General features: G+C 40.6%; 1 protein-coding gene across 2 annotated transcripts in view; it reads right to left on the reverse strand.

The window, feature by feature from the left end:
- GABRG1 (gamma-aminobutyric acid type A receptor subunit gamma1) overlaps nucleotides 1–12100 on the reverse strand; it is a 60131-nt gene extending 48031 nt beyond the window's left edge. Inside the window, exon 1 of one of the 2 annotated variants that reach the window (XM_074904733.1) lies at nucleotides 11833–12100. In XM_074904733.1, coding sequence (XP_074760834.1) covers nucleotides 11833–11924 — 92 coding nt within the window. In that variant the 5' untranslated portion in view covers nucleotides 11925–12100. Of the gene's footprint in view, nucleotides 1–1742; nucleotides 1830–11832 lie in introns of those variants that run through there. The other variant, XM_074904734.1, reaches the window with a different exon arrangement.
- Nucleotides 12101–12578: the final 478 nt, after the last annotated feature.

The raw sequence follows: 12578 nt of genomic DNA on the forward strand, positions 1-12578 counted from the left end.
TGACGTTTAAACAACCACGCACAGTGGCTTTGTCTGTTTGGAGATAAAGTGATCCTTCCATAGAAGGAATACTCTGGTGATCGTTTAATAAATAAATAAGAAGGAAAGTCAGTGTATCAGATAATTTCTACACTGAAAGAGCTGAAAGGAACATACCATTTTCCTTTTTGCCTTACACATGCAAATGAAAACAGTAAGACTAGTTTTGTTAGTTCCTTCAGCTGAAGGCCCTCTCTGACAGCAGCCAAAAGCAGTTGCTTCAGGAGCTATACCAATACCCCCTTACCAGGGGTAGGGCATGGTGACACTCATGTAAATCACAAAACATGCCTTAAGACGGTTGTTCTTCACTGGCTCTGCTTCCCAGCATATTATATTTATGTCCTTTGTCTAAGTATAATACAATTTAACCTTTATTTTCCAGTACTTAAAAAAAAGTACTATTTCTCTCAAATTTCAGACAAAATAATAATGTTTCCCATATTGTAAACATGGGAGATTACTTTGTTAGCAACAATACAGACTCAGAGGTCTGTCAAATACTGCAGTTAACCAGACAATGTTTCGTAAGAAGTCAGCTGAGACAGATAAGGTTTCCAAGGGAAGGTTTCCAACTGATCAGACATCTAACCAGACACCACCTTACTCCAGAACACCAAATATGATATGCTTGTATGTGGTAAAGAAGTATATTTCATGGCCCCATCAATGAGAGTTCAGAGTTCATCTAATCTAGCCAGATTCCACATGTGAAAAAAGACCTAAAGCATTGCTGAAAAACAAAACATGGTCACTGACACCCCAAAATCCAGAGCCAGACATTTTTACAGAGGCTGGTAATGTTTCCAATTCAGAAGTTAAAAAACAAGTTCTTAGGCATATGTCACATGAATGACCAAGGCATAGGACCAGGTATAGATGAAAATATGAACTCTAGAATGATGATAAGTTTAAACAGTGCCTGTGACAGAAGAAACTTCCTTACAGAGAGAGCAAAATGCAACTTCAGCATGGTAGGAATGAGTAATTACTCGTATGTCAGCAATTTAAAATACATATTTACATATTTCCTTGGATCTTCCTAAAATAAAACAAGGGCCTCAGACAAACTTGTAGTACCCTTCAGAAGCTGAAAAAGGATCAGGACTCCTGCATGTACACAAATATTATTTCTTTTCAGTAGGAGCAATGGCAGCAGGACCACATAGCCATGACTGCTAGAACTGGACAGAGTTACATTTTTTTTCAAAATATTTTCTTGAAAGCTTACTTCCACTGATAGCTGTCAGTGGTGGACAATTTAAACATCTCTCAAGATTTATCTTCCAAACCTGATGGCTGACTTCATCAGTTCTATTACATTTTGCATATCATCAACAACTTCTTCACCGATAGGCTTTACTCACCACAGAAAATTTCTGGGAAAATAAGCATAACTGCAAGCAAAGAAATGAAGCTACTGAAAATATGTCTCCACTTGCTTTTCAAAATCCTGTGGGATATTGAGTCAATGATGTGGTACTCCTTCATCTTCATCCTTCCTAAACTGGTTTAGACAGTTTCTTAACAAAAATATCTTTTCTCTTCCCCCTACATGTTCCATCTCAGACGCTTTAATCAATTTCCCCACTCCTTCTGCCTTGCCAAACTTTGGCATATTCTTTTGCGTGTCAAAATGTATTTCTCTCTTGCACTGAAGTATATTTTACTTATTCTCTACATCTTTTTTCCAGTATACCTACCACATACTGCTAGCTTGATTCTTCTTCTGGATACACATACTGTCTTGTGCTCTTCACCTTCCCGTATTTGTCTGGCTATTCCCTGACCTGCTTCCTCTTTCCCTTCTCCTTCCTGAGTTTTTACTGAAGAGATGAATCTGGGCTTGAAGCCTAAAGTAAAATTATCAGGGAAAAGTGTGGAAAAAAAATATGAGAAGTTCTTATACAAAAAGAAACATTTTTAGGATAAGATACATAAAGAAGTTCACTTAGTACTACGTAAGTAAAGCTTTGTTTTAAAAAAAAGAACAATCATAGCACTAACAGAGTGAAAGCGGGTACCTCTGTTGTTCATTCCATGTAATGAAAAGTGTTGCCTACATATTTGAGTGTTTAGACTATAAAACTTGTGATATCTTAATACATATCACAATCATCAGGTGATCAATCTCTTTTTGAGTCATCACAGCTTTGAAGCACATCTCTGGAAGATATGAAACATTTTCTCCCACACACAATAACTTCAGTACAATTCATTTTAGTCCCAGCAAGACCTTCACTTAAAAACACAATCATATTTCTTATTAAATGATCTGTGATACTAATATAACAAAAACTAATCCGAACAGAAATTACTGAACAATACAACCAGACTTAACTCTGAACACTTAATAAAGGCACAACCTGACTGCAAAGAACATTTGTAGAAATGTGAGTTTTTAACATTAAGAACAGGTATTATTAAATATGTGTTCCAAAGAAAATTTTACTCTGAGATGCACACAAATTGCTCCCCTCCAAGTCAGCTTTCAGATAATGCTACATACTATTTGAAATTACACTGGTCAAGTTTGTTATTAATTCAAATGTCTTCTAAAGATCTCAAAAAAAATTATCACGTGGACTCAAAGCATCACAGATATTCTTCATCTATCAGTCTTCTCATATAATACAAAGTTAATCTCTCCTTGACAGTTCATCCAAATATTGATATGCTCAGACCAGTATAGCTGCTGTCTCTACTCCTATCAAGTTGCAGTCCAGAAATCAATTGAACATTTTCCTCACGTATCTATCCAAGTACAGGTAATTCTCTGTGCCAGTTCAGAGCTGCTGGATTCTCAAACATATTTAGCTTGGTTAGTATAGTGATGTCACTTTGACCGTCTTAATAAAAATAGCTCTTTACCTCCATATGTGATCACAATGAAATATTCTTCCCAGTTTTGTAGACCTGATAGAGACAACTACCTCTGCACCCCTTTTATACGATACAATAGAGAGCAAGAGCCTTGCACAAGTAAGATATCAAAACACCTTTTTAAAAAATAAAATAAATTAAAAAACAAACAAGATGATTCCTGCCGTTTCCCACAGAATCAGGAGATTTAGAAGGGGTCTTGGGAAGCTGACTTCTGCTCAAAGGAGGGCCAATACCGGATTCAGACCAGGACACTTAGAGCTTAGTCCAGTCAGGTCTTTGAAAATTCCATGGACAGAGATCCCACAACCTCGCTGAATAACTTGTTCCATTGTTTAATTATCCTCACAGTGAATTTTTTTCTTTACACTTATTTGGGATTCCCCCTGCTGTAACTCATCACTGCTGTTCCTCACCTTCTTACCATGCACCACTGCAAATAGCCTCCCTCTGTCTTTCTGATCACTTCCCCATAAGTGCTGGGGCAGCTGTTGGGTCCCTCCAAAGCCATCTCTTCTCCAGGCTGAACAGCCCTCTCCTCACATGGCAAGTGTTCTTGCCTGACCAGCTTGGTAGCCCTCTGCTGAGCTCCCTCCAGTTAAAACCCAAAACTGGATGCAATATCTAGATGCAGTTTCACAAGTGAGCAGAGGGAGATGATCACTTCCCTCAACTGAGTGTGCATCTGGGCACACAGACCAGAAGGCTGCTGGCTCTCTTTGCTGCCAAGGCGCCACACTGCCCGCCAGGAACTCCAGGTCCTTTTTGGCAGAGCTGGTCCGCAGACAGCTAGTCCACAGCCTGTCCTGCTGAGGGGGGTTTCCCCAACCAGGTCCAGGACCTAGCACTCATCCTTGATGAATTTTATAACATTCCTCTCAACCCACTTCCCCGGTCTCTCTGGATCCCTCTGAACAGCAGTCCTGCCCACAAACGTATAAGCTTGGTAAAAACAGTCTTTCAACATGGAAAAAAAATAAATTGTCTTCGGGAAAGGCTATGTTAATATCATTATTCTCGAAGCTCTGACTTCCCGATGCTCACTTCTCTTCCCTCACATCAGTTATTCCACATTCTGATTATAAACTTGTAGAATGTGTTGTGTGCTTTGTTTTGGCTTACACAAACTGGGTAATTTATTGATCGTAACATATTCACAGTGTAAGTACACCTCTTCTTCTGTTCTGAGAAAATCATTACTACAGTATCTTGAAGCAGTTCTTTACCTCGGAAAGTATTCGAAAGTACCCATTATTTTCAGTAAGTAAGTTTTTCTTTTTTTCTAGTACAAACATTTTTAGTGCTAGCTGAAAAATTAGTGGGGGCCCTATATTTTAATCTTATAGATCAAGAATATTTGTCATTGTAAAATTTTTGGACAAATATATATTCATCTTCCTCTATAAAATGTCTTCTAAAGAAAGCCTTCCAGCCATTGTATGCAACAAAAACCAAAATTTATCAGGAAGATAAAGTAGGCCTTAGGATAACCTGTACTGCCTTGGCTCAAACAGAAGTCTAAACCTACTAAAATTCTTAGGGAGATTTATCTCAGATGGATTTGAATGAAACCTAGAAATGTCAGTTTGTAAGTTTTTACCTTTGTGGGTTTTGGCCGAATCATGCAATCAAATAATTGAAATTTAAACAGCCATACTCCACTGTTCATCCAGACCAAACAGCAGGGAATAAATGAAGATTCAAAGAACAGAAGATAAAAGGATAACGATAGCAAATTATAGAGCCTAAGTCGACATAACTGAAAAGGGACAAATGGTGTTAAACAAAGGACAAAATATCACCAAACTGCTAAGGCAGGACATGATGATGAAAAGGCATCACCTCTCTGGATATCTGAAACATATACTGACCACAGGCAGTATCAGATCTCCTCAGCGTTTCAGATTAGGATCATCACACAGACACACATAAATCCATACGCCACATGTCAGCACCCTGTTCAAGAGACTGCGGATCTCTTATCTACACTTGACTGATGAAAGGTTAATTATCATCAAGTTCAGAATGAACTGATGTATTGTTGATGGGTTAAGTGCCTTGATCCAAGGAATACTTTCCGTAGTGGAACTAGACTTAAAACAAACCTAACATAAATGAATGCTGAGAACCATAACCTCAATAAAAAGCAGTTGCCCTAATTAAATGACATCCCACAGTCACTATAACATTCATCAAATTGCAAAGTCAACTTTGTTACAATTCTACCTTAAAATGTCACCAGCCTCTCAAGAAATATATATATATATATATATATATATATATGCTCTCCTTTATAAGGCATTTTCAGTCATTTAAGCTGCTCATATTTCAACATATTCATGTCAACATTTGTTCTAACACAATTCATTGCATATTTCCTGCAAAACCTTCAGGTAACTAGAAATCTACTACAGCCCTTCACAAAAACAATCTTATTTGAAATACTTCCAAGTTCTGGTACACATGTGAGCAGGGATCAGTCTCTTCCCACAGGAGGCACAAAAGTATGTATAGACTGAAGAAGCAACAGAACCAGAGACTTGCACTGAACCATAATTGAGACTTATAGGTGAATCCAGCTTAGAATCATAGAAACCATAAAAAAGCGCCATATAACTGCAATATTTAGGCAATGACAGCCTATCCCCAAGATAAATGTGGGGAATGGGTTCTACTGAAATTTTATCATAACTATTATTAGGCAATAATGGACTAATCCAAAGGTCAATGAAATTAATGATTTGTACAAAGAGGTGAATATACTCCATAAGGGCTAATGTAAATACCTAAACCATGTAATAAAAGACCTTGCTGTCTCTCTCTCTCTGCAAGAAAAATTATGTCTTCTCCACTGTAATTTATTGTGTATTAAATATAACACATCATTTACAATAGGAGTATTCTACTTCTTGTCAGATGGTCGCTAAAATTCATGGGTATCAGAGTTGTGCCCTGCAGAATGCAACCTGCAGGCCATCAGTTGGATGGCCCTCATTGACAAAGCAAGAACCTAAGGTACAGGTCCACAGCTCACCTGTGGCAAGACTGATACAATCCAGTACATATTCTATGGCTGTATGCTGCTGAGATCAAGCACCTTCCTGCCCCAGGGAAAACACTGAGAGTACTTTATTTTAAAAAAAACATTTACATAATTTATTCTGCCAGGTAAATGTGGTATCAGACAATGAACAAAAAACGTTTGTCATGACATATAGTGACAGCCACCTAAATTAATAATACTACAACTTTTTCCTTCCAGCTGATTGATCTTTATTCTGAAAGATAAATTGGACCATAATATTACATTAATAAGACTCAATAACAATAAGACTTAATCCCTCATGGCACACTGCCTTAAATATCAAGAAAAACGTATTAAATGTAAGGACTAACAATCTATTTAAGACCTCATATAATTTAATCCAAAGGGGACATATCTCGTATTACCTCAGCTCTTTCGTATTCACTATGTCTGTCTGTCTTCCTGAAAATAAGAAAAATAACTCCATATAAATTTAGAAACACAGTTAGCCATTCACACCTTACCAGAGATGAATGCAGTGACATAGAAAAGGATTTGAAGATCGAGGCAGAAAGCAAAAAGAACATGAGGTACACCAGAGAAGTACTGGAGCTAATCCTGGGATAATGTATCTCAGCAGTATGAAGTAGTAGTAGGGAAGTAATATTCTGTGTGTATCTGCCATTAATGAGACTAATATTCATATAATTTACCCATTTTTAGGCCTGTTTTTCAAAGAAAAAATTGAAAGGGTTTATCAAACAGTTGAAGAAACAAATCAGTATTTCTGAAGAAACGTAAGTAGCTCAGTTTACTTATTTGAGAGGAAAATGTAATCTGCTATTAAGTTTCCTCTTAAACTACATATACCAGGGAAATACTTTAAACAGTAGTTAGTATGACTGTAGCATGTGTGAGTCCAATTCAACTGAAATTTGCACTCTGCATAGAATATCTCTGATTGTGACACATTTGTATAAAACTTCTATTTTGGACTAGTTCATTCACCCTGCAACAACTGCTAGGCATATAACTGCACTGCACCTTCTCATCTCTGAGAGGTGAGGAAGTCTGAGCAAATAACCTATCAACATATCAAGAAATACTAGTCTGAAAAGAGAAAGTCAGTTGGACGTTTTCTGCCCAAAATACTGGTTCCTTTAAGAATTTTCAGGATTAATCTGAGGTGCTCTGAGTTCTTGTTAAGGCAAAATTTGGCAGAAGCACACAGCAAGGAAGAGCTTTGATGACTGGATGTCCTGCTGAAAAGCAGATAGCTGCAAACCACACCCCATTCCTGAAGAGCAGCTGCAGCCATGGGTCTGCACCCTAAGGTTGCCCTGCTGAGGTATGAACCAAGACCTGGATTTCCCCACAAAGAGATGGACATGAGATCCAGTGGCTGAACCAGCTGTAGTAGCTGGTACTGGAAAAAAATCAGGCTCTTTCAGCTAGCAAAAGAAGGCAGGAGATCCACTGGCTGGAAGCCAGAAAAAACTCAGACTGGAAATATTGTACAATACTTCATTGGATTCCTCCTCATCAAATCTTTATGCAGGGACTTAGAGCAGTTATACTGAAGCCACAGACCTGATGCAGAAGCCAGGGTAAATCCTCCAGTTTTGTTTATTCTGATATCAGACTAGATTATCACAACAGGTCCTATTGACTTAAATATCCACCAATGGAAGCATAATTTAGAAACTATTTCTTCCTATCTTTGCAATATCACTGAGATTTCCCTCTTTGTTGAAGTAAGTTCTGTTTCGGTCAAGTCCTTATTACCTTTCTAGTCTCTTCAGTTACCTTTATTAATTCAGTGTTGTGGCATGATTTACTATTTTAAGTTTAGATATGCACAATCCAATTTTTACACAGGACAGTAGGCCACTGAACTCATCACACTATTTTCGGCCATATTAGAAACATTTGCATGTGAAAAAAATGCAAAATTGGGACTCCCGTGTCATCTCCAGGTTAATTCAATTGCATCTGAATCACTCCTTACAAACTATTAGCATTCAGAGAAATTGTTAAGAAATAAAAGTTAGTGTCATTGTCATTCACCACCTTTTGAAAGGTTTCTGACAGTGTGCTATATACTGTCATTTATAATTATCACTTCTCACTGCTGCTCTTTACCAAAGAAGTTGTGATATTGTTATTTTACCTAAGTACACGCTCAATTTAGTGTGCAGTGCAAGAAAGGGCTATGCAGGTAATTAAAAAAGCCCTAGCACTCTTCTCTCATAAATGGGACTACAAAAATGGCTCTTTGTCCATCTTGGGGGATGCTCACCTTTGTTTTTCTGTGAGTCTAACATACATGATTTTTTAGTGTATATATATATATATATGTGACAGAACAAACCAAGGCACCTCACTTTCAAACAGTGCAGATGCCAAGTCCATTTAAGTAGTCCTACCTACCAGCCATAGAAACTAGGTGTTGCATTCAACCCAGATTATTACAATTCCCCTACAGCTTCAAAGAAAAAACACAGATCCCCCAGCCCCCTTGTAATTTACTCTGTGGACAGACTTACGCATCCAGAAAAAAGTTGACCAAAGTCAACAAGTGCTCATGTGTAACCTTTCCTATCCAGCTCAGAAAGGCTTGAATTGGTAGCAAGGGTGCTCTTATTTAACATCAGACATAGTTAACAAACAGAAAATTAAAAGTCATTTTGCTATGAGAGACTTTTTTTAATGGTTTGAAGGTTTCCTTTAAATGCATTGTAAGAAAATTGTGTGCAAAGAATAGGAATATTTATCAGTATTTATGTCGCGCTAAACTTTATACTAGCAAAAGAAAATATTAATATCTTTTAATAAAATAAACCGTATTTTAAACCACTGGGACTGCTAAATAACAACTTATTCATTGTCACATCATGAATGAAGCACCCAAGAGCGAAGATAATAATGAATAAACATCACAGATGTTCAAATGAAACAGTAAATCACTATTATCAAACATTAAGAAACCCATGTTGTTATGACAGACTTAACTCTGATCCAGGAATCTATATGAGAAGAAAACATAGGCCATATTATGTATTTTCCTAACAGATACTTGGAAAAGAAAGTGTTAGCTGACATTTGCACCTGCTGATGGTTACGTTGTAATGGAGCATTTATAATTGCTTTTTAGAACATCAGGGAAGATGTGGACAAAATTATGCTAGGGATGCTGACCAGCACATACCATTTAAAGCAGTATAAATTAGAAGTAATGTTAGTTATGCTGCACCTGTATGGTTAGAACTAAGGAGATAATATTAATTATGTTGTCAACTCTTATGCTCTCCCTATGAATTATTTATTTATTTGAGTTCAAGAAGAGTAATAAGCTTGCTGAACACTTAAGACTGTAGTGACTACTGGGTAACTACTCTTTTCCTGCACATACCTTATAGAAAGGCTCAGAGCCCAATTTTTGCTATGGAAGAGATGTCAGCTATTGACAAAAATAGTCCTTCAAAACACTGAATCATGGAGGTTACAACAAGTTCTGATCTGTTTGGGCTGCATGTGCAGAACTGGGGGAAAACATCTGTTTTATGGGACAGAGTTCAACTTCAATGAATCCCTTTGGTGAAGGAAGTTTGGTCTAATGTCACACTACAGCTTTTCGTGCAGTACATTAAAATAATAAACTCTTGGTTGGACTCAACATCCAATGTCCTTGCTTAGGCTTTAACTCCATTTGTTACACCTGAAGTAACTTTACTCACACTCAGCACAAAATACTTTGTGTACAAATGCATACTAGAAGTGATGCAATTTACAACCTTTTAAAAGTCTGTGTTGAAAAGCTGGGTTGGCTCCCGCAAGATGTTTTTAGAAAAACAGCCAGAATTGGTGCAACCTGGTCTGTTCTTGCGAAAAGCATTATTTCTGTGGTTTAGTCTGAACTTCAAGGAAAAGCTTGGGCTGAAACTACAGAAAGGCCTACAAAGAAACAGAAAAACAGTATCTCCATCCTACTTTGTGGCACACTGCTTAAAGAGCGGTAGAGCTCCTGAGCTCCCCGCAAACACCCCTGGGTTGTAATGCACCGCATACCAGAGAATCAGGATCTGAAAAACATGCCTGTTTGTGGTCACTTAAAAAGAAAACAGAGAAAGAAAAATATTTTAACCACCATTTTCCTGTGTAGCCTCTGAATGAAAGGCAAGCCTGAAAGTAGTTGATTCAGATACCTGGATATTTATACCAAAGGGTCCATTTTATCTGAGATGTTCTAGAACACAAGATAATGAATGTAAGTTACCTCTTTTTCTCACTGAAGACTTCTTATCAACATTTATAAATACTACTGTTAATGAGATATATACATAATAATCTACATCTAGTCCTGTAATCACAACCACACTTTGACAAAAAAAATATTTTTTTTTTGTAGCTAGTCCTCCTCCTTTTAACTAAGTCTTTGAACTGATAAATTAGCATGCATATTCTTTTCTCTCAAACCACTTGATAATTTCTTTCATACCTGAGGTACAATATGTTCATTAAGAAATATTCTGAAGATGCACAGCTGCACTGGTATAATTTCCATCAATGCTTTTGAAAAATATTTCCATAATAAACTGAGGTTTTAAAAAACACAGATTAAGAAAAGTATAGTCAGTGGTGTTTTGACTAGAATAACACAGCAGTCTTCTGAAGATGAGACATGAGCCGAGATCAACACACTTCACATGGATTGATAAATCATCACTCAGTATGGAGAAGGGATCTAGAATCTGATGGACTTAACCAAATGTTTGACAGATTTTTTTTTTCCTTTTTTTTTGTGCCAAGCTTTACACTACACGTGTGCTGTAGCCTCTTAGAATGATAATTTGGTCTACCATTAAAAAGACAGACACACTGGGCAACAGTCAAATACCCTTTCAGTACTGCTTTGTGATTTTTATGGAAGGATAACCTGTGGAATGATTCACATTAGGTCTGAAGTATTAATGGAGCTGGATGATCAGATTGCTTTTGGCTAAGTTGTTACGGTTACTAATAACACATTTACACAGCGGTACCAAACTGTTGTTTCTCCAGAGCCCTTCGGATCAGTCTTAGAACTCTTCCTTAAAACGCTCGGTTCCAACTTCTCGGACTTGAGCAGCTGCCCGGCACCATCCCACGCGTGGGCCCAACGCCGCTCCCGAGGGCCGCAGAGGCACAAGCCGGTGCCGCGCAGGATGCTCCGCAGCGCGGGCAGGGCAGTGAAAAAGTACCAGCGCCAGGAGCGGTGCCCGCCGGTACCGCCAGCCGCCGGACCGGGCTCTCCCGAAGCCGCCAGCCGCGGCGCCGCCGCTCCAGAGCCCAGCCCAGCCCAGCCCAGCTCCTCGCCCAGCGGCAACCGGCGAGCCGGGGGGGACGGGCGGGCGCGGCGGCGGGAAGGTGCCGGCGCTGCGGGGAGCTCCTTGCGCCGGGCGCGGCCCGCTCCGCCACCGCTCCGCGGGGATGTCCTGCCGGCCGGCTGCCCCGCGCCGCCCGCCCGCCCAGCCCGGCCCCCCCTTGCGCGGGAGGGAGGGGGACGCGCTTTTCCCAGCACCGAGCTGAGCCCGGACTCGCCAACTCGCTCAGCGAACAAGTGGGATGCGGCTGAAGTTTTACTTTGCCGGTGCCGGCTTCCCCCGCAGCCGCCCGCAGGAGCCGCCGTCGCAGCACCGGGACCTCTTTTTTTTTCTTTTTTTTTTTTTGGGGGGGGGAAGGGGTGTTTAAGTTTCGAGGCGCGTAGCACGCCCCCTCCCCCCTCCCCAGGCCCGTCTTGCGCCCCCCAAACTCAGCCCGGGGCGCGGGGCGCAGGTAGCCGAGACGCAGCGGGAGGGTGCGGACGGCGGGGGCGGGGGCCGGTGCGGGGTCCCCGCCGTACTCACCCGCTCCCCAGGCGCATGGTCAGCAGCAGCAGCAGCAGCCTGGCCCCGCGGCGGCGGCTCCAGCGGGGCGCGGGGCCCCCCCACGCATCCATGAGCGTGAAGGCACTCTCCCTTCCCCGAGTTCCCTCCGGAGAGGCTGGGGAATAGCGACCCTGCCAATCCCACCGCCCCCCCCCGGCACACGGCAGGCAGAGGGAGGGGAGGGGAAGGGAACGGGAAAAAAAAATAAAATAAAACACCCAAACAGGTAGGAACCTACTCTACAAGGACCCAACAACTCGCCCAATAGGCTCATCAGGTTGGTCCATAAATTATCCTAAAAACTGCTGGGCGAATCAATCCCTAGAAGAGGTGGAGCTTCCTTTACTAGAAGGGAAACATGCTTTGGAGAAAGGGTGTCATTGATTTGCTATTTTCTCCAAAGAGGGAAATAAAATAGATCTTCTAGATATATAAAAATATACATAATATACAAAATGTTAAATATATGTTTAAAGCTACATATATATATTTAAATCTTTTTCTTTTTTAAGGCTACTCAGAGGGCGGCTTGCAATGTGAGAAGCAGCCCCTCGGCCCAGCCAAGCGGAGACCCGCAGCCGGTAGCTGAAGCGCTGGGGAATGTGCGCGGACACCCGCGGGGACTGCGCGGCCCCGCGTCCGGCACGACGCGATTTTGGGGAGGGCGGCACCAGCCGCGGGGAACGGGGTACCCTGCAGCCCCTCGGCCGTCTCCAGGAGAAGGG

Source organism: Athene noctua, chromosome 4 (genome assembly GCF_965140245.1).
Source record: "Athene noctua chromosome 4, bAthNoc1.hap1.1, whole genome shotgun sequence".
Taxonomy (NCBI): domain Eukaryota; kingdom Metazoa; phylum Chordata; class Aves; order Strigiformes; family Strigidae; genus Athene; species Athene noctua.